Consider the following 22,125-nt stretch of genomic DNA (forward strand, 5'->3'; position numbering starts at 1 on the left):
CACCCCCATCTTTAACCCACTTTATTTCTCTAGCATTCTATGTAAGTTGATTTGTTTGAAGGTGCATTATGGTATCCCAGAGAAAAGGAAAAATATAACAATTATATGAATTAAGTTACCTTTCTCTCTTGTTGCTCCTGCTCCCCCTCTCTTGCTATCCTCTCTCTCTCTCTCTCTCTCTCTCTCTCTCTTGCGCTCTCTCTCTCTCTTGCGCTCTGTCTCTCGCCCTCCCTCTCCCACCCTGGTGTATATATATAAGGCCAGAAGGGCTGTTTCTTTACTTGGGACTCCTCTGGTGTACAGCAGTCACCACACTGAGAGAGCACTGTTTAGGAGGTCAGGACAGAAGGAGTGCTTGCTGAGATGGAGAGGGCTTTTGATCAACTGGATGCCGCGGAGTTCCTGGCGATCTGGCACCACTTTGATGCTGATGGTGAGGATGAAGTGATTAACTTTTAAAGAAGGTATATTAGAAGATATATACCCTTTTTTAATAAAAAAATTACAGATTTGATATCATTCAATAGCCTAATTAAACATCTTAATTAAACACATGACAGATGGTCCTAGAGGGTTTTCATAAACATTCAAAATGATTTATGACATTGGGTAATGCAATGCAAAGCCTGCAATGAAATGTAACTTTATGTTGATGTTTAAACACTGGATAAGGAGACATGGAAACATTTGTGTGTTTTTCTTGGTAGATAATGGCTACATCGAGGGAAAAGAGCTTGATGAGTTTTTCCGTCATGTGATGAAAAGACTGGGCTCGCAGGTAGGTTGTTTGTTTTCTATCAAGTCTAATTTCATTAACCTATTCCCAACTTCCTCACCGTTCTTCAGGAAATTATTACAATCATAAGCGGAATGCTGCATTATCTTTTCTGAAAACTCTTGCATGCATCCCCAGCAGCACATAATGTAAGGATGTGAAGAGTCCTGCATCCAATTCAAAGGTCAACATTTGTAGCCTCTGTAACGTTTTCAGACTATCACAAAACACATTTCTGAATGGACCTTTGTGCATTATTTACTAGGCTTCCCCAAAGAATTTGACGATGTAGTGCTGATTGTTAAGGTGAATAACTAGTGCTGAACCATAGACATAGTAGTTAAACAAAATAGCAAATTCTGTTTTGGGGCATCTATCAAATAGTGCAATAGTCTCTGCAACACAGTCAATCTTATTGTGGCAATCTGCTTGGGTGTGGCGGGTTGTAAAGAGGACAACGTGATTAAAGTGCTCTGGTTCTTCTCGGGATGAAGGGTGGTGGGGGAGAAGCCCCTAATTACATCCTTCATGGATTTCCAGTAATGTCACAATAAGTCTACCCATTAAAAGTGTTCATTGTGGGTGGATGGACCTAAGCTACACCCTGTCCTATGAACAACGCCCCATGCATTACATGATCAATTATAATCTTGTCTGAAGGAGGCAAACAATTGTTACCAAGCTGAACACACTCACTTAACAAAGTGTGTGTGTGTGTGTGTGTGTGTGTGTGTGTGTGTGTGTGTGTGTGTGTGTCGTTATAAGTGTGTGTGGGTGTATCTTCTGTTAAATGGAGTTAGAGAAAGCAAACAGATCACAACCACAGTTCAATATCACTGCACTATATCTGGTCAGTGTTGGACCGGTAAAAGCAGGTCTATTCCGTTCTATCCTACACAATATCAACAAAGAAATGGATGCACAATTTAGACCATATATTGTTAAAAATCTGCCTAGCAACTGGGCCATTAGCTAAGTGGCTCCGGGCCATGTCCCTGATTTATTAACCCTTTTGAAGATAGCACTATGTTTCTATAGTTACCTCTCCTATAATGCTTGGACAGTTCAGGGCACAACTCAAATACAGAATAAGCAAACCCATCCAATGTGCACCTTGCAACAGGTAATCCACATGAGCAAAACCAAATCGAATCTGGCATGATTCAAATTATTTTATTTTTATAATTTTTTTCCATACATTTTCTATTTTCACTTTCAGTATTTATTTTATCCTGTCGCCGGGAAGGCCTTCCCCTCGGCCCCGTAAAGGACTCTGTTTGCTTTGGGACAACCTGGGGAAACAGCAAGTGTTTGTTCAGCTGGAGTAGCTATCATTAACAATGAAAGCAGTTCACTGCATTTAATCAGGGCCACACTCACACGTACAACAACACTGAGGAGTGTTTATACAATAGAGAATATGTAACCTTTTTGTTTAAAGATTACTTGTCATCACCAATCCGGTCACTGCAGTGAAATGACTGCTGGTTTGGGAGTTTATCAACAGCTGACATATGATGATTGTGGTAATTCTTGGACATCACACAATGGCCACAAAACAAACGACCTGTTGCTTCGCGCGGCCGGTGCAGGGCGTTGGAACTCTTCCAGGAGCGTTCTCAGTGTTCATGACCAGTGCTAGTAGCTCGGCTCTGTAGCTCAACCTGCTAGTGCGACAACCATACGGGCAATGTGCCCTTTAGCAACCTGGGTGGGATCCTATAGAACTTGTCATTCCCTCTCTTCTGCCGCATGCTTTCCGGTCTCTCTTCCATGCCCTGTCAGTAAAGGCACAGAAGAGCCCATAAATATAGAGTAGCTATGAATCAGGTTCAACCATACTTCTGCAAAGCAGAGAATAAAATAAATAATAATAAGGTTTGCTCTTCTATTCTATTCTATTGCAGGAAACAACAGAGGAGAATGTACAGAAGCTGAAGCAGAGGTTCATGTCGACTTACGATGTCACGGCCGACGGAAAACTACAGATCCAAGAGGTATTGGACCAGTGTACGCATGCTGCCTTCTTGGATCTAACAACTAAATTAGATATCGAATAGATTGCCCCAACATTTTGTTTGAACAATTTTGAAAATAAATATTATGAAAAACTCCAGGAAAAAACACCACTGACCAAATACAAACCTGTGCAAAAACTCAAAGAGAATGTATACATCGACCACTATCCACACCATCTGTTCACGATAAAGAATAGGTGGACCATTAGTTTGGTGGCTCTTTCTCTTGCATAGGTCCATATGCGTAGACAAAGAAACTGACATTATGTACTGGTTGGGTGGTAAAAATGTATCATGTTTTATTGTGCTTCTTCTTACTTTTTATATGGCTTTATATTGCTTTATGCTGTCATGTGACAAGGGCTTTACGATAAGAAAAGTTGGCAGTGGTCAATTACTTACACTTAGGCCTACTTTTACTGGGAAAAATTTGGGACAATCCATTAGTGCCAATCCTGTAATGCACTACCGTTCAGCTGACCAATTGAAATCATTTAACTGCATGCAGAGAGCCAATCTATAGTTGTCAGCAGTTAATGGCTGGAACCAGGCTTACATAAGGGAGATAGGGACCCAGGGGTAAAGAAACTATGGATACAGAAAGTAAAGCAGCAATAACTATTCAAACAATATGTTCATGCTTCTTTTATTTATTTATTTATTCATTTATACATCTATAGGCCTATATATATATATATATATATATATATATATATATATATATATATATATATATATATATATATACACATGACACACATAATGTTTAAACTATATTTCTAACTAGTTACTATGGGCTTGTCTGACATCATTAAAATCCAACATCGGAAAAGGTGAATCTCATAGCAAAGCTACAAAAAGTGAGGGTTTTCTCCTGAAAGACAAGAGTCCTCCACTCTATGTCCTTACAGTATGCATATCACACACAATACGTTTGTTGCATGCAGCGCTGTATTGGCAGTAAGCCTCCAGTTAAAGCCGCATTATGCAGCAGAAAGTCAACACGTGTCTCTGAGTTCAAACTCATCAGTTGAGATGGACAGTAGTGCGGCATTTACCGCAATGGCATTGTCATATTTGGTGTGGGTCCAATTTAATCTCCTAATGCAAGGTCAATATGATTAAGGAGCAACGTGGGCGGGCGAAAGGCAGGGAGGGAGTGGCGCAAAGAGAAGGAGGAAAAGAGAGATTTCTTTACAGGACAGAAATCACAATGATAAAATTCCATTAGGCCTATCCGAATTTATCAGAAAATCGACAATAATCCTTGATTGCTAACAAAGCTAAAAAATAGCTAACAAGCGAACATATCGTTAATATATTACTAATAATAATAATATATATTTTGAATAATGAAGGATTAATATTTTATTCGTCTTATTATCCATAGTATAATTATTACCATACACCGTGTCCCTCCAGTTGGCGCTCATGATCCTGCCCGCAGACGAGAACTTCCTGCTGGTGTTCCGCAGGGAGGCTCCTCTGGATAACAGCGTTGACTTCATGAAGGTGAGGCGAAGAGGCTCCTCGCTGATCTGTTAACACCGCGTGGTCCACTGAACAAAGCCCTCGTCAACCGCTCTCACACGGATGATCAAATCTATCTCCACTCGTTGAATACCGCCTAATTGTGTAGAAAAAGTAAACCTCAGCCGAGGACACAATTACACAAATAATATTTTGAAGTAAATAACCTTATAAAATACGTTTTATAAGTGGCAAAATTTGAAGGTGCAAGTTCTCTTTTTGTCCCGCTGGTAATCCAGAATTTGAGGATACAGTTGAGGCCAACTGCTTGAGAGTGTATTTACTGCCATCTGGTGGTCAGAAATAGACATAGCTTTGGCATGACCGAACCAGCTAAATTTTTCGTTGACCCTGAATCAGACATTAGCGATCTTTTCTTCACAACAGATATGGAGGAAATATGACGTTGACTGCAATGGTTGCATATCAGCTCAGGAGCTAAAGGTTAGCATGAATACACACACACACACACACACGCACACGCACACGCACGCACACAACATTTAACTGTGAAAAATAAATTGTTTACTGCAGTAGGAAAAAAAAAATCTTCATTCAAGTGTTTGGAAGCATGAGCAGCAGGTAAAAGGAAGTGACTAGTGATTGGAGGCAGGCTGTTGTTTGTGGACCATCTCATTCGTGTTATCTCCATTCAGGCTTTCCTTCGAGACCTTATCCAGCAGCACCACAAGGAAGTGTCACCTAGCAAGCTGGATGAGTACACTGATGCCATGGTCATTCTACTAATAACTGCACAGACAAACAGACGCTTACACATTTTACAACCATGACATGGAAACAAAGAGACTCAGAGACAGCGATTCATAGTAACCTCTATTCATGCTCCAAACATTTTACTTTCCTTCCTTGCAGATGAAAGTATTTGACAAAAACAAGGACGGTTGTTTGGAGCTGAATGACATGGCCAGGTATTTTACTATCTTCTTGTTGAAACCTCAATTCCATGGTGCACAAAGGGGTTACCCTATAAATAGTAACATTTTTACCTCAATGTATCTTTATTCAGGATCCTGGCGATGGAAGATAACTTTTTGCTCCAGTTTCAACTGGATGTGAGTAATAATACTAATTATTTATTTTTTGTTCCTATTTTGAATTGAGCATTGTGACAGAATAACTTATCTCTCTCTTCTCTCCTCTTATCCTAGCTCATTATAAGTAATCATTGTTTTCTTTCACCTCATCCTCAGGCCTCCAGTCAAGGAGAGAGGAAAAGAGACTTTGAGAAGATCTTCACCCACTATGATGTCGTGAGTCTAAAGAAAAATCGAATCGATAATGAGTAGATAAAGAACAAACCAATACAATGAAGCATGATCACAAAACGGTTGGATGTGGCTTACGACGAATCAACAAATCAATCAATCAATCAATCAATCAATCAGATACTGACGTTGTCAGAGGGCCCCTCATGTGGTCCTGAGAAGCTGTTAACACCCGCCTCGTGTGGATTTCAGAAATCCACTTGACTACAGCGCGTTGCCAATGGGATGCTTTGTTGATCGGTTGCATTTCTCCCGTTAGAACAAGACGGGGGAGCTGGAGGGGGTGGAGGTGGACGGCTTTGTGAAGGACATGATGGAACTGGTCAGGGTGAGTGCAGTGGTAGTCTCCGCCGCTTCATTTGTCGTGTCACTTCAAGGACGTATTGAAAACACTTGTTGTCATTGGCTGTCGGCATTTTCACTCACAGAAATGTATTACCGATTGAGGTGTGCGGGGGGACCCCACTATTTTTCACAGCAAAGTTATGTGTTGAGATCACAAGAAAGTTATATTTTATGTTACGCTCTTAAAAAATGACCAGACCTTGTGACCCTAACGCCTCGTTTCCACATACGTATGTTTTTCGTATCCGTGCTTCCGTAAATTTACTGAAGGAGTCGCTAGTGTTTTACGTACGGACATGAATTTATTTACGGACAAAAGATGGGGGAGCGTATGATAATGGCCGTTTTTAGGAGACCGGTACTTTGGAACATGAGGATCGACACAGAGATAAAAACAAAACCAACCAGGCTTGGAAAGAGATCGGCGAGGAGTTTGGCCTGCCAGGTACTTACATGTTTTGTGAAAAACATACAAACTTTCATACGGTATCTCCGTAAAACGACGGCGAAAGTTACATTTTTTGAACGTATATTACGGACATACCGGACAGAAATTTTACGGAGGGGAGGAGTCTCGGAGGAAAAACGGACATTACGGAGAATCACATAGGAATGAATGGACTTTCGGTCGGAGACGGTTGGATCGCATACGAGAATGTACGTATGTGGAAACGAGGCGTAACTGTGTATGGGAATGCCAAGTATATCCAAAGGAATACCAAAAAATGTATGATAACAGAGAACATTAACAATGACAAGTCTGTGCGTTCGAAAAGAAAATACACCCTTCTCTCTCTCTCTCTCTCTCTCTCTCTCTCTCTCTCTCTCTCTCTCTCTCTCTCTCTCTCTCTCTCTCTCTCTCTCTCTCTCTCTCTCTCTCTCTCTCTCTCTCTCTCTCTCTCTCTCTCTCTCTCTCTCTCCCTCTCTCTCTCTGATCCACCTTTATCTCTCTCTCCCTCTATCTCCCTCACAGCCCAGTATCACAGCCAAAGAGCTGGACAAGCTGAAAGTAATCCTGCTGGGCCACTGTGATGTCAACAGGGATGGAAAGATCCAGAAGAACGAGCTGTCTCTCTGTCTGGGAGTGCGGCCCAGGCCTTAGGGCACACACCATTGAATGTGTCCCAATAGACCTCTGAAGAATAAGTCCCGCCTCCGAGGCTCCGGTTCCCTCTGTCAAATGTCTATGGGAAATACCATGGCGTTTTTGAATTATCGTACATAACAAACTCTGTAGGTGGCGAAGAAGTAAAAGCTGCGTCACGTTCTGAACTACACACTTTTTACATCTAGTTTCGACTGGGTTTTTGAATTGTCGTTGCCGTTAAAGCAGCATTAATCATCGTTAACTACTTTAACGACATCGACAATCAGAAATCCCAGTCGAAACTAGATGGAAAAAGTGTGTAGTTCAAAACAAATATTGTTTGTAGAAAGAATGTTGAAACTCACAAATAAATAAATAACTCGAAAATAGTAAATGCTCTCTTCTTTAGAAGAGTGACTACAACAAATGGCCTGTTCCCACCTACGGCAAAGATAGACCTTGCGAAAATGAGAATGAATGGAAATCAGTGTAAAGAGGGAAACTCACTGTTCCTCCATGGAAATTAGGAAATCACTTCTACTTTATCGCCCTCATGCCTCATCTGAAAAAGGGTTTTCCCTTCATTATTTTTGCTCAATATACATGTTGAATCAACGGTGTTTTCCCACTATGACCACAGACAATGTACTGTCTGTGTCCGTCAGCATGTTGCGTGAACGGATATGTGTCGGTTGGTTTCGATTTACCCACATCAACCTCTCTCCATTTGTTAAGATTGGAAATAAAAATATACTAATTTAAGCTGAAATGAGTTATTTTCTCTGGTTTAATACGACCAACACGCTTCCATTCAATTCCGCACGGAAAAATAACGACTGCAGTCTTTTGTTCGTCCCTATGAGCCCTTCAAACTGAACCAGGCGATTTGTCTAGGCGTTCTATAGAGGGCTGGGATGTACGATGGCATTAGGCCTTCACAACTGCTATTATGAAACATGTATTGACATCATAAAGTACCAGACTGGAGAAAAACATAAATGTTGCTCTTCTCTCGAGAGGATTGACTTCATTGATGCGCATCTGGCTCTGGTTTTGGTTGGCTCACCGCCACGCTGCGGTAGGCCTACTGTCGGTGGAAAAGAGGCATTAATAATAAGTAGGCCTTCATTGTTCTTTTCTTTACTCTTCATTGTTCTTTTCTCAGAACGAAACGTAACAATAGCATCCAGCTGCAGCCACGGAGCCAGAGCCTGATGTGTGGCACAGAGGGGCCTGTAGTTTGACAGAGGGGGCCTGTGGTGGGCAGGCTGCTTTTTTCAAAGCATTGCGTCACTGTCGGCCCCTTGCTGCCCCAGTGGAGTTTTCAATGATTAATTGAATTATAAAGATTCGATTTTTTATTCGATTAATTATTATTATTGAATTATTTCATTGAAATTAACAGCCAATAGCTATATATATATAGCTATTGTATATTATATACTTTTACATATATATATATATATGTTGAAAAAAGCCTATATATATATATATACCTATAACCCCCTTTGCTTCAGTTAAAGCCCTTTTTCTCAGTTTTACCCTTTGTGTAGTTACTGCAGTTAAACTTTGGAGGCCTTAAGTAATTCAAGGTGTTTCGTGGGCGATATTTTTATATATTTTTTGTGCTATTTTGTGTCGTTATTGATTTCTTTAGCAAGTAGCCCTTGGTCTTGGGGGATCAAGGGGTCTTGAATCACTACAAAGGTTCCTGTACATTATCCATTTCATGAAGCCCTTTGAACCTGTTATTTCCCATGTCTCTTACAGACACGTTTTCAAAATGTCATGCAGGAGGGCTAACAATTATTTAAAAAGATATTTCTAATAATTTATGGAAAAAAATGAGGGGTGCTGAGATTAAATGAAGGTTTGCTTGAGCTCCCCTACAAGAGTCTAAAATCGCCTTTTCATTATTTGGATATAATGAAGTAGTACACGGTGGCCAAAGCACAAAACATCATATGGCCACAAGGGGGCGACCAATAGCCTACTGTCTTTAAATATTATTGTTAGTGTACTTATAAATGTTAGTGTTATCTCCTTTATTTACTGTGGATTATTTTGAGGTTTTCTGGCCAAGTCACTGGCTAATTGAAACAAACCATGAAATCCATGCATAACTGTTAGACAATAAGGATACATGCCGTTCTTCAAAGAAGTATTTTAGCCTTAAATACCTCCAATGCCCAGGGAACTGGACAGTGTTCACTGCTTCGATGGACCAATGACAGAGGGCTGCGGAATATGAGCAATGTATATGCAACGAGTGGACTTATTATTGCATGGTTTACAAAGATTGATAATAGGGGGTTGTGGACGACTTCTTACATTCCCTCTAATTCTTAGAGGCAATCATTGCAGAACACCACAGGAACTATCATGGTTCTGCTCGTGTGTCCGTGAGGCTTTAAGATTGAATGGTGTGATGGAAGTAAACAATCATATAATTTAAAGTGAAATACATAATATGGTTTTAAAGAGTGAGCAAAATTTAGTTGGGATTTGCAAAAATGAAAATAGACGTTTTCTCAAACTATGATTGGATTTTAATGAAAGTTTGGAATCAGGACATTGACAGTGCCAGCACTGTCTTACACAAGAATTTAAAAAGTTCAGGCAGTTACATCATTTTCATCATGTGCATAAAAAACTGACGGAAAAGGGTACACAAATATAAAAAGAAATTGAGCTATCATTACATAAAGCGAAGGTAGGCCTACAGTTTTAATGTCCAACATTTTCTTCAATATCAAAATGAATGAAGATCTATTGGTAAGAACAAGGAGATTAAAACCAGCTTTCTCCATCTTTCCATTTAAAATAAGTGTAGTCTACTTTATTAATCCCAAATGGGAAATTCATCCCTTGGTCCTATAAATTGTACACATTGCATTGACGGTACTTTGTGCAATCCTGTTATCTGTCTCCTGAGTATTTACGTACCCTGCAATTGTGGCCTTAATTGCAAACTCAATTCATCAATGGGACAAGATCCAAATACAATGGTCACTTGTGCTATCCTGTCCCCTAGCAACCTTTGATGTGCCAAATATATTTTATGTGCAAAATATATTTTCTAGAGGTTAGACCGGTAAACCACAGACATAGTAAATTGCATGTTATGGCGTTTAGTTGATGACTGAAGAAAGGGAGGTTTTTGTCTGCTATAATCTGTTCTTATCCAGAGTAGCACTCTCCCTCAGCATTCAGCAGTGACTTCTGCTAAACAGTCTGTACCTTAGATCAGGGCCATGATACTGTAGCACCATGCGTGTAGTGCAGCATTCATACATAAAGCTCCGCGTCACAAACACCCTGATGCAATGGATCTCTGAAGCCAGAGTAAACAATAACCCAGGGATCAAACCAGCGTCAGTGAAGCTACGCCTTGCGTTGTGCATAAGGTAAGTCAACAATTGTGCGCGTGCAGGTTTCTTTTTTTCTTTTTTCTTTTTTCTTTTTTACTGTTTTGATAGCTGAACCCCACTGGGGTGAGCTACGCACGGACCCTTGGTTGAAGCCTCGGAGCTCTGCAGCTCATGTCAACATGGGCAATACCACTTTGCGGTTTGCCTCTGTTCCTCGGTTCTTCTCACTTCCCTTACGATGTCATCCTTTCTAGTTCCGCAGGGTCCAAACTTCCAGGTCTTGTACTAAGAAGTCTTGCTGCGTGGAGAGCGGTGGGTTGTGAAAGGTGGGACAGGAGTGGCTTGCTCCGCGGTACAAGTCAGCATCCAGCCAAAGGCCAAAGCCCCCCCTGCAGGCCAACAACAGAATGGCACTGTTAGACTTTGTTATGCCATCAGGTATGGCAGCAGTACATGATATTTTAAACAGTGATGATTGTGAATCGTTTTGTAATGACTTGAAAAGTATTTCTTTGCTTCTTTGCCTATTTTAAAGGACCCCTATTTTTCCAGCAGGTTTTAGTGTGATCAGCTAATGCAAGCTGTTTACATCTTATTATCTGATCTCTGATCCATCCATCTAGATTCCACTTCCCCAAAGTCTCAGGCAGGGCCGGCCCTGTACATCTGGGGCCCCTAAGCAGGATCATTTTGGGGCCCTGCTTTGCGGTTGATAGAGTAGTTTTGCCACAGAGAACAAGCAACTGTATGCATTCATAACCCTTATGGTTTTTATCCGTACCTCTTTGACATGATTAGCCGCAATTATTTTACTACTTATTAAGTTTACTCACTGAAACAGTCAGAGTAAAGCTTACACACTGCATCATCGTCATGCTTAACATATTGTTTCTCAAAATGAAGAGGTCTAAACCCTCTGGTGTGCAGGGAAAAAAACGCAAAAAATAAGAAAAGGAAGCCCAGTATAGAGGTGAGGGTGCACTCACACTAGGCCATCTGGCCGTGGCCGTTTTCACACCTAACCGTGCTCAAATCTGCCAGTGTGAGTGTGGCCAGTCTGGCCAGGCCAGGCCAATTTGGCCACTTGGGAGAGGTGTGCTGCTACGGTACGGGCCGCTACGGTACAGAATCTGCTAATGAGCCGACACGCGCACACGCACGGCTACGCAACCTGAGCTGGATGACGTATAGACGACCACGGACATAATAAAGGAGACGAGCCTTCTTTCCTATTAAACGGTAAACATATATCCAAATAAGCAACAGACTCGGCAAAGTCCGAACTGTGTTCTCTGTGTTGTTGTCCATTGTTGTTAGAACTCTGACTGGCGGCAGACTTTATTATGGTCCATGCAGCGGACGCTTGGTGATGACGTGTTACTTACGACGTGATGACGTATGTTCAAGAGCCTACCGTGGCCAGGCCACAGTTGCGACGGCCAACGGCCATGGCCAGATGGCCTAGTGTGAGTGCAGGCCAGAGAACAATGGGGCCATTTGAGCACGGTTAGGTGTGAAAACGGCCACGGCCAGATGGCCTAGTGTGAGTGCACCCTCAGCCATTATAGTGTCAAACTAAATAGTATTGTGCATCACCTAATATTGCTGCCACTCAGCTATCGCTAGCGGGCAACTGTTAATCTACTTTGCTAGCTTGCGACGTATTACTAGCTAACATAACTTAACAGATAACCTACATGAATGTAAATGTAAAATGAGCAGTGTTTTTTTTTAATTGGCCAGATGCACTCAGGCAATATTTGCAGAGCCCAGCACCTGCAGGATAAAGGACACCTTCACCTTCACCTTCACCTCTCTCTGAATAAGTTTATAAGTAAGTTTATAAGTACTACTAGTACTATCGTTGCTGTTTTTGCCATTAGGAAGTCTAGAAGAGTCAAATTCTAATGCTGTGTCAATTTGGTGAATAGAAATGCCAGATACAACTGTTCAACTATATTTGAGACAGGCAAAGAACTTTTCTCTTTTAATTTCGCAGTGGTACGTACAGTATCGAAAATAGCACTTTTGTTTGTAGTTTGAGTGTATAGTTAATCCAATTTATGGGTCATAAACTGGCACACATAAAAGTGTCCTTACAGTTTGCTTAAGAGCTTTTGCATAGTTTATGGAGTTCATTCGTTGTCATCATTTGTTAAATATCCTTGAACATTCTTTGTAGCATTTTTGTATGTGCAATTTATTAGACTTGATCCTTTTTGCTTATTTGTTAATAGTTAATTTTATGTAAAATATTCTTGAGCTTCTTTAATTTATGCATGGAGGTTTTTTTTTTTTATGTATGTTTATGTGTTTGTATATAAGTTATTTAAAATAATTAAAAAGAAAATGTTCTGAAACTTTTCCGTTGTTTGTTGTCCATGCATCACAAATTGTTTAATTGCAACATAGTATAGTAGATCTATAAGTTGGTGAAAAAACTGCTAAGCAAAGTAAAGGTAAATCAGTTAATATGTGTCTTCAGGGATGTTTAGTATAGTAATGTCAATTAAAAGGGTAACGCTCCGCTCGCTATGGGAACGGGGACGCAAAACCCAATCTCGCCTAGGGCTACCAAAAGGCTAGAACCGGCCCTGGGGGAGAGAGCGAGCAAGAGAGGCGATGTCGGACAAAGGTAGCGAGCTTCGTTTAGCTTCATCATGTACCGTATCGTCATCATCGCGGTTGCCTGTTTGGAATCAGTCAAACCAGCGCCTGCGCTGAATCAAACATCATGCTCCTTGCTTGCTGCCCTCCAAGCATCACCGAGCTTTACATTAACGACATGTGTAGGCTTGCCAGGTCAGTCAGAATCAGGTCATTTTAGGTTATCATAATCAGACCTCTATACAGTCTATGGGACAGACAAACAGAAAATTCTTAATTCCGCCATTGTTTTCTTATACTAATATGAGCTATATGTTTATAATGTTTCCTTTCTTATTAAGTCAATTGCTATGCGTATATATATATATATATATTAAAAAAAAAATACCGCCCTCTTGGGGTCCCCCTGGTGGTCGGGGCCCCTAAGCGGCTGTTTAGTTTGCGTGTAAGGAGGGCCGGCCCTGGTCTCAGGGTAGGGTATTTCCAAATGTGTAACGGCTTATCACACACCAACCTGGTGGTGGTATAGGGGCCCTTTGAGGCTAAAGGTTGGTAGGAACGGGAAGTAGGCCATGTCACTTACCCTCCTCCCCCAATCTGCAGAGAATCGAGGTGTCCTCTCACAAAGTAAGAGTTTTCACCGGTCCACCGGTAGACCTGGGTGAACATAGGGAAATACATACTTTTAAAATGTTAACTCGCAATTAACTCGCAATTAATAACACTTATTGAAGTTAAATGAGATTATCAAATGGAATGACACATTTTCATTCATAGCAAATGTACTTAATAAGCAAAAACTAGGCCAAGTGATCTTGAGGGAGTTTTATTGACTCACTCGGTGTGAGTTGAATATGAAATTTATGGTACATCACAGCTTTAACGCGTAATTAAAGCGTTAACTTGCCCAGCCCTAAAAAATATAAACGGGTTTGCAACCATTTGACTACCCAAATCAATCTTTCATCAACTGTAGTTTTTTTAATCCCTGGTCTGTGCTTGCTAAATCGACCCAGCCTGCAGCGTTTGCTACCGCCCACACAGCAGTAACCAGTTAGAAACTGCATAACCTTTCTTTTGTACTCTTAAATTGCGCCCTTACCTTGAAATCTGGACTGAAGCTGTAAAGAAATGTTTCTCCTGTGCCATAGCAACTGCCACTGACTCTGAAAGGTTCCGTGGAAAAGGCTCCAAACACCTAAAGGACAAATGATACACATGAGAACAATAATACCAACACAACAACAATGAGATGAACAACAGTAACGTGCACATACTGATAAAACATACATATTTATCAAAATAAAAGTCGGAAAGAAAAAGAGGAGGGAGGGGAAAAAGAAAAGCATCAAGGATTACAGCAAAGTACACAATGGATTGTCAAAACGGTTGGGGGGTGTCCTGCATTCTTTGACATGGAGCGGGTTGAGAGGCCAACCTTGTTTTGCATGTCTTTGACGACCAGCATGACGGGCTTGTCCAGGCCAGACATGTTTCTGTACAGTGTTTTCAGACTGGTTCCATGCACCACGGTGCTGTATGCCAACTGCCACTTGTAACCTTTGGTCCTGGCTGGCATGTGAACGGCAATCTGTCAACACAAGCCAAGAATTCAGTCCCATCATCGTACCGCACGCGAGTCATTCAGAGTGTCTCAGAGCTGCAGAAGCTAACGATTTAAATTTTTAATGAAAGGCAAAAGCACGCAGCCTAATGAGCCATTATACAACGGAGCACCACTCTCTCTGTGGAGGGGCGATCGGGGCATGTAACAAGAGACATACCCTCTCTAGGTGCTGGTCATCCAGCAGATGGCTGTGGTCACAAAGAACAGGAAGGAGATCATCGTCAGACTCCCCCACCTCCGAACCCTCCGAGCTGCACACACTCTGTCTCCGCTTGGAGTCCTGCACAGTGATGATCTGCCGGAGGACGAAACACATGCGCATTACTCACCCCATCAGTGGCGGACTCAGGGGGTCTCCCCGCTGTGCCTCCTTGGTTGAAAAAGGGCCCTCAAGAGTGGCGAATACGAGAGAAAGTGCCTTATTGGCTGCCCTTTACATGTGAAAAAAATTATTGTGCCCTCTGGTGCCTCTTAATACAATAAATTATGAAGATGAGCCCTCTAGAACAAGAAAATTCGGTAACGTGCCTCAATGAGGGCCCCCTTAATGCCCTTACACTGCCTCCATGGTTGAAAAAGTGCCCTCTAGAGTGGTGAATACAAGAGAAAGTGCTATGCATGATGCATCATAGTTTTTTGCACGCTGGTTGGGCCCCATGTTGTGCAGAATGTGCCATTTTAATTTTTTCGCCCCTGCCCCTCAAACATTCTGAGTCCGCCACTGCACCCCATCCACGTCTTTGTGTTTGGGATGTGTTACACTGCTGAATACACGCTGATTAAACCAAAGAGAGGAGGGGTTGTCTTGGAGCTCATTCTTGAACTGTTTGAAACCATGTTTTCTGTACCCTGTGTAGTTTATGGTTGTTTATGCCCCTAGTGGTGATCGATGGAAGTGTACCATGCTTTGAAACAGGAAGCAGCCCGCTCTAAAACAGGAAGTAGCGTTTTGGTGTTAGCCTGTGTCATTCAAGCCATGATGCTCAGCTCCAGTCTCATGTCATCCTTTGTTGAGATACATGTTAGACGCATTGAAAGTATGTTGATGTAGAAAACCATATATTTCTTGCTTATAGTGTGAACTATGTTTACTCCACAAACACATTTATTTTACGTGCTATGCTAATACCTCATGCTTAACCTCTAGCCTCTAGCCTCAATTGTTTGTTATCTTTATACTTGTGCTTTGTACATTTACCACTTCTGAGCTGTAATGCAACATTTCCTTTTATTCTTGTCTTACAGTTTTACAATTTACGAGCTTCAGTAAACAAACTCAACACAGAACTCCGTTCTCCTCGAGTCATTGAAGTTCATGTGTAACTGACTGGATAGCTAGATGTAACAGTATAACCATCAAAAGGTTGTTTTGAGAATGATTAATCTGTGAATGAATGATGAATGAGAACAATGATAAAAATATTAATAAATATATATTCTAATGAACGTTTTGAAAGAATAAATCTAAGTAAGAATATATTTTCCAAATAATGTCCTACCTGCACATACGGCTCCGTGCAATTAGTGGCAAAATACAGAACTCTGACGTTCTCTAATGTTGCCCGCATGGTTCCTGACACGTTTGCGTTCTCTTGCCCACTCCTAACCCTGGTTAGAGGTACATGTGCTTTTAAACCTGCGTTTGGCTCTTCCCTTATCATATGCGAGTAGGTTTCCCTTTTCAAGAAAAGAAAGACACACGGCCAGAGATCCAGGGGGAAGTATGTCCATATATAGAGTGTGCATGATTTCCCACAACTGTGGTGGCACGCTGCCCAGCATGCTCTGGCTTAGGGGGGGGGGGGGGGGGGGGGGGAAGAGAGAGAGAGAGAGAGAGAGAGAGAGAGAGAGAGAGAGAGAGAGAGAGAGAGAGTTCAATGACCATCCTTACTGTACTGACAGCGATATATTGTTTCTCCTTCTGACAAATGTACTTATGTAAGTCACTTTGGATAAAAATTTCTACTAAATGCCCTAAATGACTGGCAGGGAGCGTTAATGTGGTAGATGGCAGATTAATTCATAGTTTGACAGGGGCTGAGAAGATCAATGGGATACTGTAGAAATTTAAAGGGGAGGCAGTAGTTGGACAGGAGAGTCTAGTTGAATTGGAGAGTCTAGTTGGACAGGGGATGCTGTAGTTGGACAGGAGAGTCTGTAGTTGAATTGGAGAGTCTAGTTGGACAGGGGATGCTGTAGTTGGACAGGAGATAAGGTAGTTGGACAGGGCATGCAGTAGTTGGATAGGGGATGCAGTAGTTGGACAGGAGAATCTGTAGTTGGAAAGGGGAGTATGTAGTTGGATAGGAGAGACTGTAGTTGGATAGGAGAGGCTGTAGTTGGACAGGGCATGCAGTAGTTGGATAGGAAAGGCATTAGTTTGATAGGAGAGACTGTAGTTGTGAAGGAGATAATGTAGTTAGACAGGGCATGCAGTAGCTAGACAGGAGAGTCTGTACTTGGACAGTGGATGCCTTATTTGGACACGGGATGCAGTGTTTTGACAGGCTCACCTGCCAGTTGTTAGCAGCAGGAGAGTCATTCTTGATCAGGAGTTTGTTGATGGCGTTGACCTTATCTTTCTCCAACACCAGGTAGCGGTTGTTGTTCTTGTCCCCGACAACGTAGCGACAAGGCCGGCGGGCCTTTTTCTTGTCTTTAGTGTTCATTTTATGACTCCACTGGACAAAGAAGGTATAGTGGTGGTCAACCCTACAGACACAGAATGCGAGATTAAGATTTGCTGTTGGCAAATGTTGCAACAAACAAATGCAGCACATGCACACTTTAAATGAGTACACAACATTTTCACCATCATTTTGAATTTGTTTTGATAAAATCGCTTATTTTTTACCATGACGTTGGGTAAATTCAAACCAAGCCGTGACAGGTGAGAAATTGTGGAACTATTTTTCCCAGATTACTTTTCATCAACATCATTTAATTTGATATAATGCCAATTGGGATTGAGTTTCAGCCTACTTTTGGAGCGAGTTTAAACAGGAGAAGCAAGCAAGATTAACCTGTTTAAGGAGGTTCTATTGTGCTTCAACGGTTATACAACTAAAGACTTTACATCAATACCAGTCAATAACACATGTAAAACCAGCATCAAAAGCCAAATGACAAAATCTTTCTCTCCTGAAACTTCCCAACAAGGACTTGCATCTGTTTATTCCCAAATACCACGCACGCACGCAGGCGCGTGCGTGCGTTTTCCGGGAAACCGATTAACATTATTAGAATATACGTCATGCACACATAAACATTCACTCACACTCCCTCAATACCCCCTCCTGCTAATCTCTTCCCCCAATCCCATTCATTCCTGGTACTCACTCTCCAACACTGTAGGCAACTCCCATGTTCTTCGGATAGGAACCGGAATGAAGTGAGGTGAAATAAATAAATAGGCAGATAGAATACCAAGGAGAGAGAGTTAGAGACAGAGAGAGAGAGAGAGAGAGAGAGAGAGAGGGGGAGATGGGGGCTCAATGCCGGGTCAGCGTGTCCACGTTGAGCTGCAGCCATGTGCTCCCTTTTATACCTGAGGCTGCAGATATGAGCCCCTTTGACCATTAACCCCACCGTAACCCCCACCAGTGAGTGTGGGTCTCTCTCTCTCTCTCTCTCTCTCTCTCTCTCTCTCTCTCTCTCTCTCACAGGAGAGCCACATGGCCAGCACGCATGTGAACAGTGCAAGCAGGGCCTAAATGTCAATGCTAGTCACACATTAACCAAGGGCTCGCAGGACAGTTCAGGGAGTTAATGTGTCAAGGCAAGGTGAAACGACCCGGCCGAAGACACTAGGCTCGGCTTGTGTGTGTGTGTGTGTGTGTGTGTGTGTGTGCTTCTGTGTGTCAGCCCGTCCATCTGTCTCTCGGCCCGTCCATTACCAGCCATCTCATCTTTCTGTCTGTGTACGTCTGCCTGTCTATCTGTCCGGCCAATATTATAACTGACAGCCGGTCCGTCCTTCAATCCATAATGTCCAGCCGTCCACCCGGATAACTGTGTGTCTTGACTCTCTTCTGCTCTGGTTAGGCTTCTGGTGACTTTCCGTGTGATCTTCCCTGGCCTCTCCAACAGCATTGTCCTTTTCCTTCTGCCTTCCCGTCTCTCTTTCTTTGAGGTCTGTGAAGATGTGAATGGCATCTTCACTGTTTTAAACCATGTTTTAAAAGATGCACATATTCCTGTCCGGCTGTTAGCCGTAATAGTCTGCAGCTGTGGCTCATAGGCTAATTGAGCCACACCCATTCTGGTGCTCTTTAGAGGGCCAGAGTTTAGACTGGAGGGAGGCTTGAGTTGTGCAAGTGACTCGACGGTTGTGCTATGTGTTTTAAGTAAAAATATGCTTTTTAACAACAACCATGTGCGTCAAGAAAACTCTTTTTCACATTGTCTTTATGCCTTTCTGAAATCTTACTCTTTCCCTTTCACTCCTTTCTCCCAGTCCTTCTTTCTCTTTTGATCTTGTTTTTTTCTTTATTTTTCTCTCTTATTTAATTATTTTTCCATTAGTTCCAATATATTTCTCCTTCCTTGTTCTTTTTCTTTGTCTTTTTCTTTTTTGTCCATCTTTCCACTCCCGTTCTTCCCTCATCTCTATTTTCTTATCTCGTCTTCTTTCTCTTTCTTGTGCTGTTTCGATCTGACATCCTGAGATTAACTTAGATATGCCAATCAGTGCTTCACTCTTGACTATTGATGACAGAGGTGCCAGTAATCAAACAGCACCAATGAGTTGTCTGTGTCTGCTATCGCGGCAGCAGCAGTAGGTCAAATACAGCCTGTGTTTGCATTGGCGGTTAAATCAGGTTAAATCAGCTAAAGGCTGTGCATACATCTCATTTTGTCTTGTCATTCATTAATGTGCGCGGCAGCGGAGAACAATTCAGACCACATCAGGAGAAATATTATGCAATTATTACAAAGAAGGAAGCGGAGGACAGCTAAGAGCACAATCAGGAGAAATATTATGCAACAGAAAAATTCTATAATACACAAATGAGGATCCCCACCTGGAACCCTGGGTGTGTCTGATTCGCTCGTCTCCCGATATCACCCTGCAAGATTATGATTGGCAGGTGCCAGAGAGGTCAGTGTGAGGCCACTGTTTTGTTTCACAAGAGACCCAGGCAGATCAATATCAGCCAATGTCCAGCAGGCTTAAGAAACACACGTAAGTAAGTAAGCTTGAACATGCATGCACGTGTATATATAATATACATGTGCATGCATATATTCAAGCTTGGGTTTAATCTGTACATGATCGCACGGTTATGGCTATTTTAATTGGCCACTTCATACATAATTCATCATTCAAATCCTAATTTCCCATCCACTCTGTGATCCAAACATTTACACTAAGCCATTTAAGAGCATCCTGTGTCCGTGAATCACTGCGAGGAAGAAAGAGAGTGATTTCCCGGAAAATTCTTTCGTGACACAAATATACACAGACTCTCTTCCGATCCATCTCCATTTGGTCTTTTACTATTTCCCACAAGCCGTGTGTCCATGCTCACCTAGAGCTGGCTTTCATTCTGCACAGTAAGTGTACTGGGAAGAACTTAACGGGATTTCCCAACTCCCCTGATACTCATCAAGTCCTGCCCCGGCACGCCTGGCCTAGACTATCAGAAAAAAATAAAAATGAATGCACCCACACACTGCCAGGATATTGCCTAATGACAGTGCAGCTCATGCACAAGCCCACGGACGAAGATGCCAGGTGGAAGTAATTCAGGGGATTTCTAATGACACCCACGCAAAAGTGTGCAAAAGCAACGATTTATAAAGGGTAGAACTTAATTTGAATCCTTCAAGCGGAATGCCTAAGACTTATAAATGTTTGATTTCTTTGATATCCAAAAAGGCCATTGAATTAAAGGATATAACACAGTATTACTGTAACTATTTCATCTCCTACACACCTGCAACCAATACAAGTGATGCAGAGCAAGTTAACTTGAAATTTAAGATGGGGTCGGTAATTTTGAGAATTCAGCCAAACTGAGTTAGTTTTTGACAATCAGTAAATCCTCAAAAGCATTATCAATAGTTCTGCCTAGCTTTGTGGAAGACTTCGGTCATACCCAATGGGCATGGGCAGCGTGCTTGCAGGTAACCGGGTATGTAGTTAGACGGACAGTTAGGCCATCCCATAATTTCATTTGCGTCATATTCAATTAAAAGACTTATTACAGACCAGTAAGGATGTAGATAAATATGTTTCAATAGTTTGTTTCAAAAAATGCTTTTAAATAGATGGCCTACCCTAGCTTTAATAACACTGGGATTATGTTTTCAATACCCAGTGTGTGTGTGTGTGTGTGTGTGTGTGTGTGTGTGTGTGTGTGTGTGTGTGTGTGTGTGTGTGTGTGTGTGTGTGTGTGTGTGTGTGTGTGTGTGTGTGTGTGTGTGTGTGTGCCTTAGACATGCTTGGATGCTGTAGTGTACACTGCATGTGTGCATGGTAGCCCCTATGTGTTTATGTCAGTGTATTTTTCCATGATCATGCTTGTCAACAATGTAAGCGTCTAAATGATAAACCAACAGAGCTGAAAATCAGTCAATCGATTCTGACTTTTCTGAAGTTCATGAACGAGGCATAGTTCACGCAGAGTTTACAGTTAAAAGTGTCTGGGTCGAGAAAAATCACAAATGTGTGGTTTGACATGGCTACAGTTTGACGTTAAAGTCGGCAGTTGCATACAACCCTATTGTGAGTGCGTAATGTATACAAACTGTGTTCTGAATCTATGAGGGACTTTTGTGGCCATTTTTGTGCCGGTGAACGCCTCTTTCCTTTGTGTTTGTGGGGTCAGTTGTGATGATGGATGTGGTTGGTTATAAGTTGTCGCGGTGGGTCGTTGTGATCCAGGTGGATTGGCGGCAGCTTGATTATAAAAATGCATCAGAGAAGAAATAAGTTGCCATATCCTGTTCTGTAATCTAACATCTGTATGGAGGAAACAGAACTGCTAGCTTAGTAGTCATCATGCGGCAAGATCCCCCTATACCGGGTGTAATTATAATAACTATGATGATAATCAAGGATAATAATAACTCATATCAACGTGTTACCTGTGTCCTTTGGAGAGTAACAATTGAGCAATGGCGATGGCATTCCTGATAGTCCTCTAATACTAAATCTGTTACCAAGGATAGAGTTGAATATGTGATGAGTGGCTAATCACTGATACAGTGTTGTGTCAGTGAGGGTGACTGAGTGACTTCTGGGAACTGCTATGGGCTCCATTGAAACACATAGCACCGCTACACTGTAATGCAGAATTATTAACTGCAATTCAAGAGAGAAAAAATAGTATGATATAAAGGTATATCAAGGTCAATTAAGCACAGTGGCAGACTAACTAGACGATCTGACATGCATACACAAATGATGATCACAATAATTATATTATGTATATATAATACAATTGTTGTAGGCATGACCGGTGTGACATATAT

At 41.8% G+C, this 22,125-nt stretch overlaps 2 protein-coding genes across 5 annotated transcripts; one reads left to right on the forward strand and one right to left on the reverse strand.

The window, feature by feature from the left end:
- The first annotated feature begins 267 nt into the window (after positions 1-267).
- LOC132467756 (secretagogin-like) lies at positions 268-7,810 on the forward strand. 2 transcript variants are annotated; one of them, XM_060065295.1, is made up of 11 exons: positions 269-433; positions 708-778; positions 2,683-2,772; positions 4,216-4,305; positions 4,711-4,767; positions 4,980-5,057; positions 5,197-5,252; positions 5,351-5,396; positions 5,535-5,594; positions 5,869-5,937; positions 6,928-7,810. In XM_060065295.1, the coding sequence occupies exons 1-11, from the start codon at positions 364-366 to the stop codon at positions 7,054-7,056; spliced, it is 816 nt and encodes a 271-aa protein (XP_059921278.1). In that variant the 5' UTR covers positions 269-363; the 3' UTR covers positions 7,057-7,810. The 2 variants fall into 2 exon arrangements, with proteins under 2 accessions (XP_059921279.1, XP_059921278.1); XM_060065296.1 differs by lacking the exons at positions 4,711-4,767; positions 4,980-5,057 and having other exon boundaries at positions 268-433.
- Positions 7,811-9,567: 1,757 nt separating this feature from the next.
- LOC132467760 (nuclear receptor coactivator 7) lies at positions 9,568-18,150 on the reverse strand. Of its 3 annotated transcripts, none has more exons than XM_060065300.1 (7): positions 17,986-18,150; positions 17,160-17,358; positions 14,804-14,941; positions 14,458-14,610; positions 14,122-14,217; positions 13,603-13,676; positions 9,568-10,801 (listed from the first exon to the last, which is right to left on the reverse strand). In XM_060065300.1, the coding sequence occupies exons 1-7, from the start codon at positions 18,009-18,011 to the stop codon at positions 10,663-10,665; spliced, it is 825 nt and encodes a 274-aa protein (XP_059921283.1). In that variant the 5' UTR covers positions 18,012-18,150; the 3' UTR covers positions 9,568-10,662. The 3 variants fall into 3 exon arrangements, with proteins under 3 accessions (XP_059921283.1, XP_059921282.1, XP_059921284.1); XM_060065299.1 differs by lacking the exon at positions 17,986-18,150 and adding an exon at positions 16,146-16,431 and having other exon boundaries at positions 17,160-17,300; XM_060065301.1 differs by lacking the exon at positions 17,986-18,150 and adding an exon at positions 16,146-16,435 and having other exon boundaries at positions 17,160-17,300.
- Between the last annotated feature and the right edge of the window lie 3,975 nt (positions 18,151-22,125).

The sequence above is a fragment of the Gadus macrocephalus genome, chromosome 11 (genome assembly GCF_031168955.1).
Source record: "Gadus macrocephalus chromosome 11, ASM3116895v1".
NCBI classification, from domain to species: domain Eukaryota; kingdom Metazoa; phylum Chordata; class Actinopteri; order Gadiformes; family Gadidae; genus Gadus; species Gadus macrocephalus.

Excerpts from the sequence above, each read along its gene's own strand:
- LOC132467756 (XM_060065295.1), top strand. The coding sequence starts at position 364 with ATGGAGAGGGCTTTTGATCAACTGGATGCCGCGGAGTTCCTGGCGATC. Across the intron at positions 779-2,682 it reads TGAAAAGACTGGGCTCGCAG|GAAACAACAGAGGAGAATGT; the intron begins GTAGGTTGTTTG and ends ATTCTATTGCAG. Across the intron at positions 5,397-5,534 it reads TGCTCCAGTTTCAACTGGAT|GCCTCCAGTCAAGGAGAGAG; the intron begins GTGAGTAATAAT and ends CCTCATCCTCAG.
- LOC132467760 (XM_060065299.1), bottom strand. The coding sequence starts at position 17,188 with ATGACTCTCCTGCTGCTAACAACTGGCAG. Across the intron at positions 16,432-17,159 it reads CTGCTGCTAACAACTGGCAG|AGCATGCTGGGCAGCGTGCC; the intron begins GTGAGCCTGTCA and ends CCCCTAAGCCAG. Across the intron at positions 14,942-16,145 it reads GCACGGAGCCGTATGTGCAG|ATCATCACTGTGCAGGACTC; the intron begins GTAGGACATTAT and ends GTCCTCCGGCAG.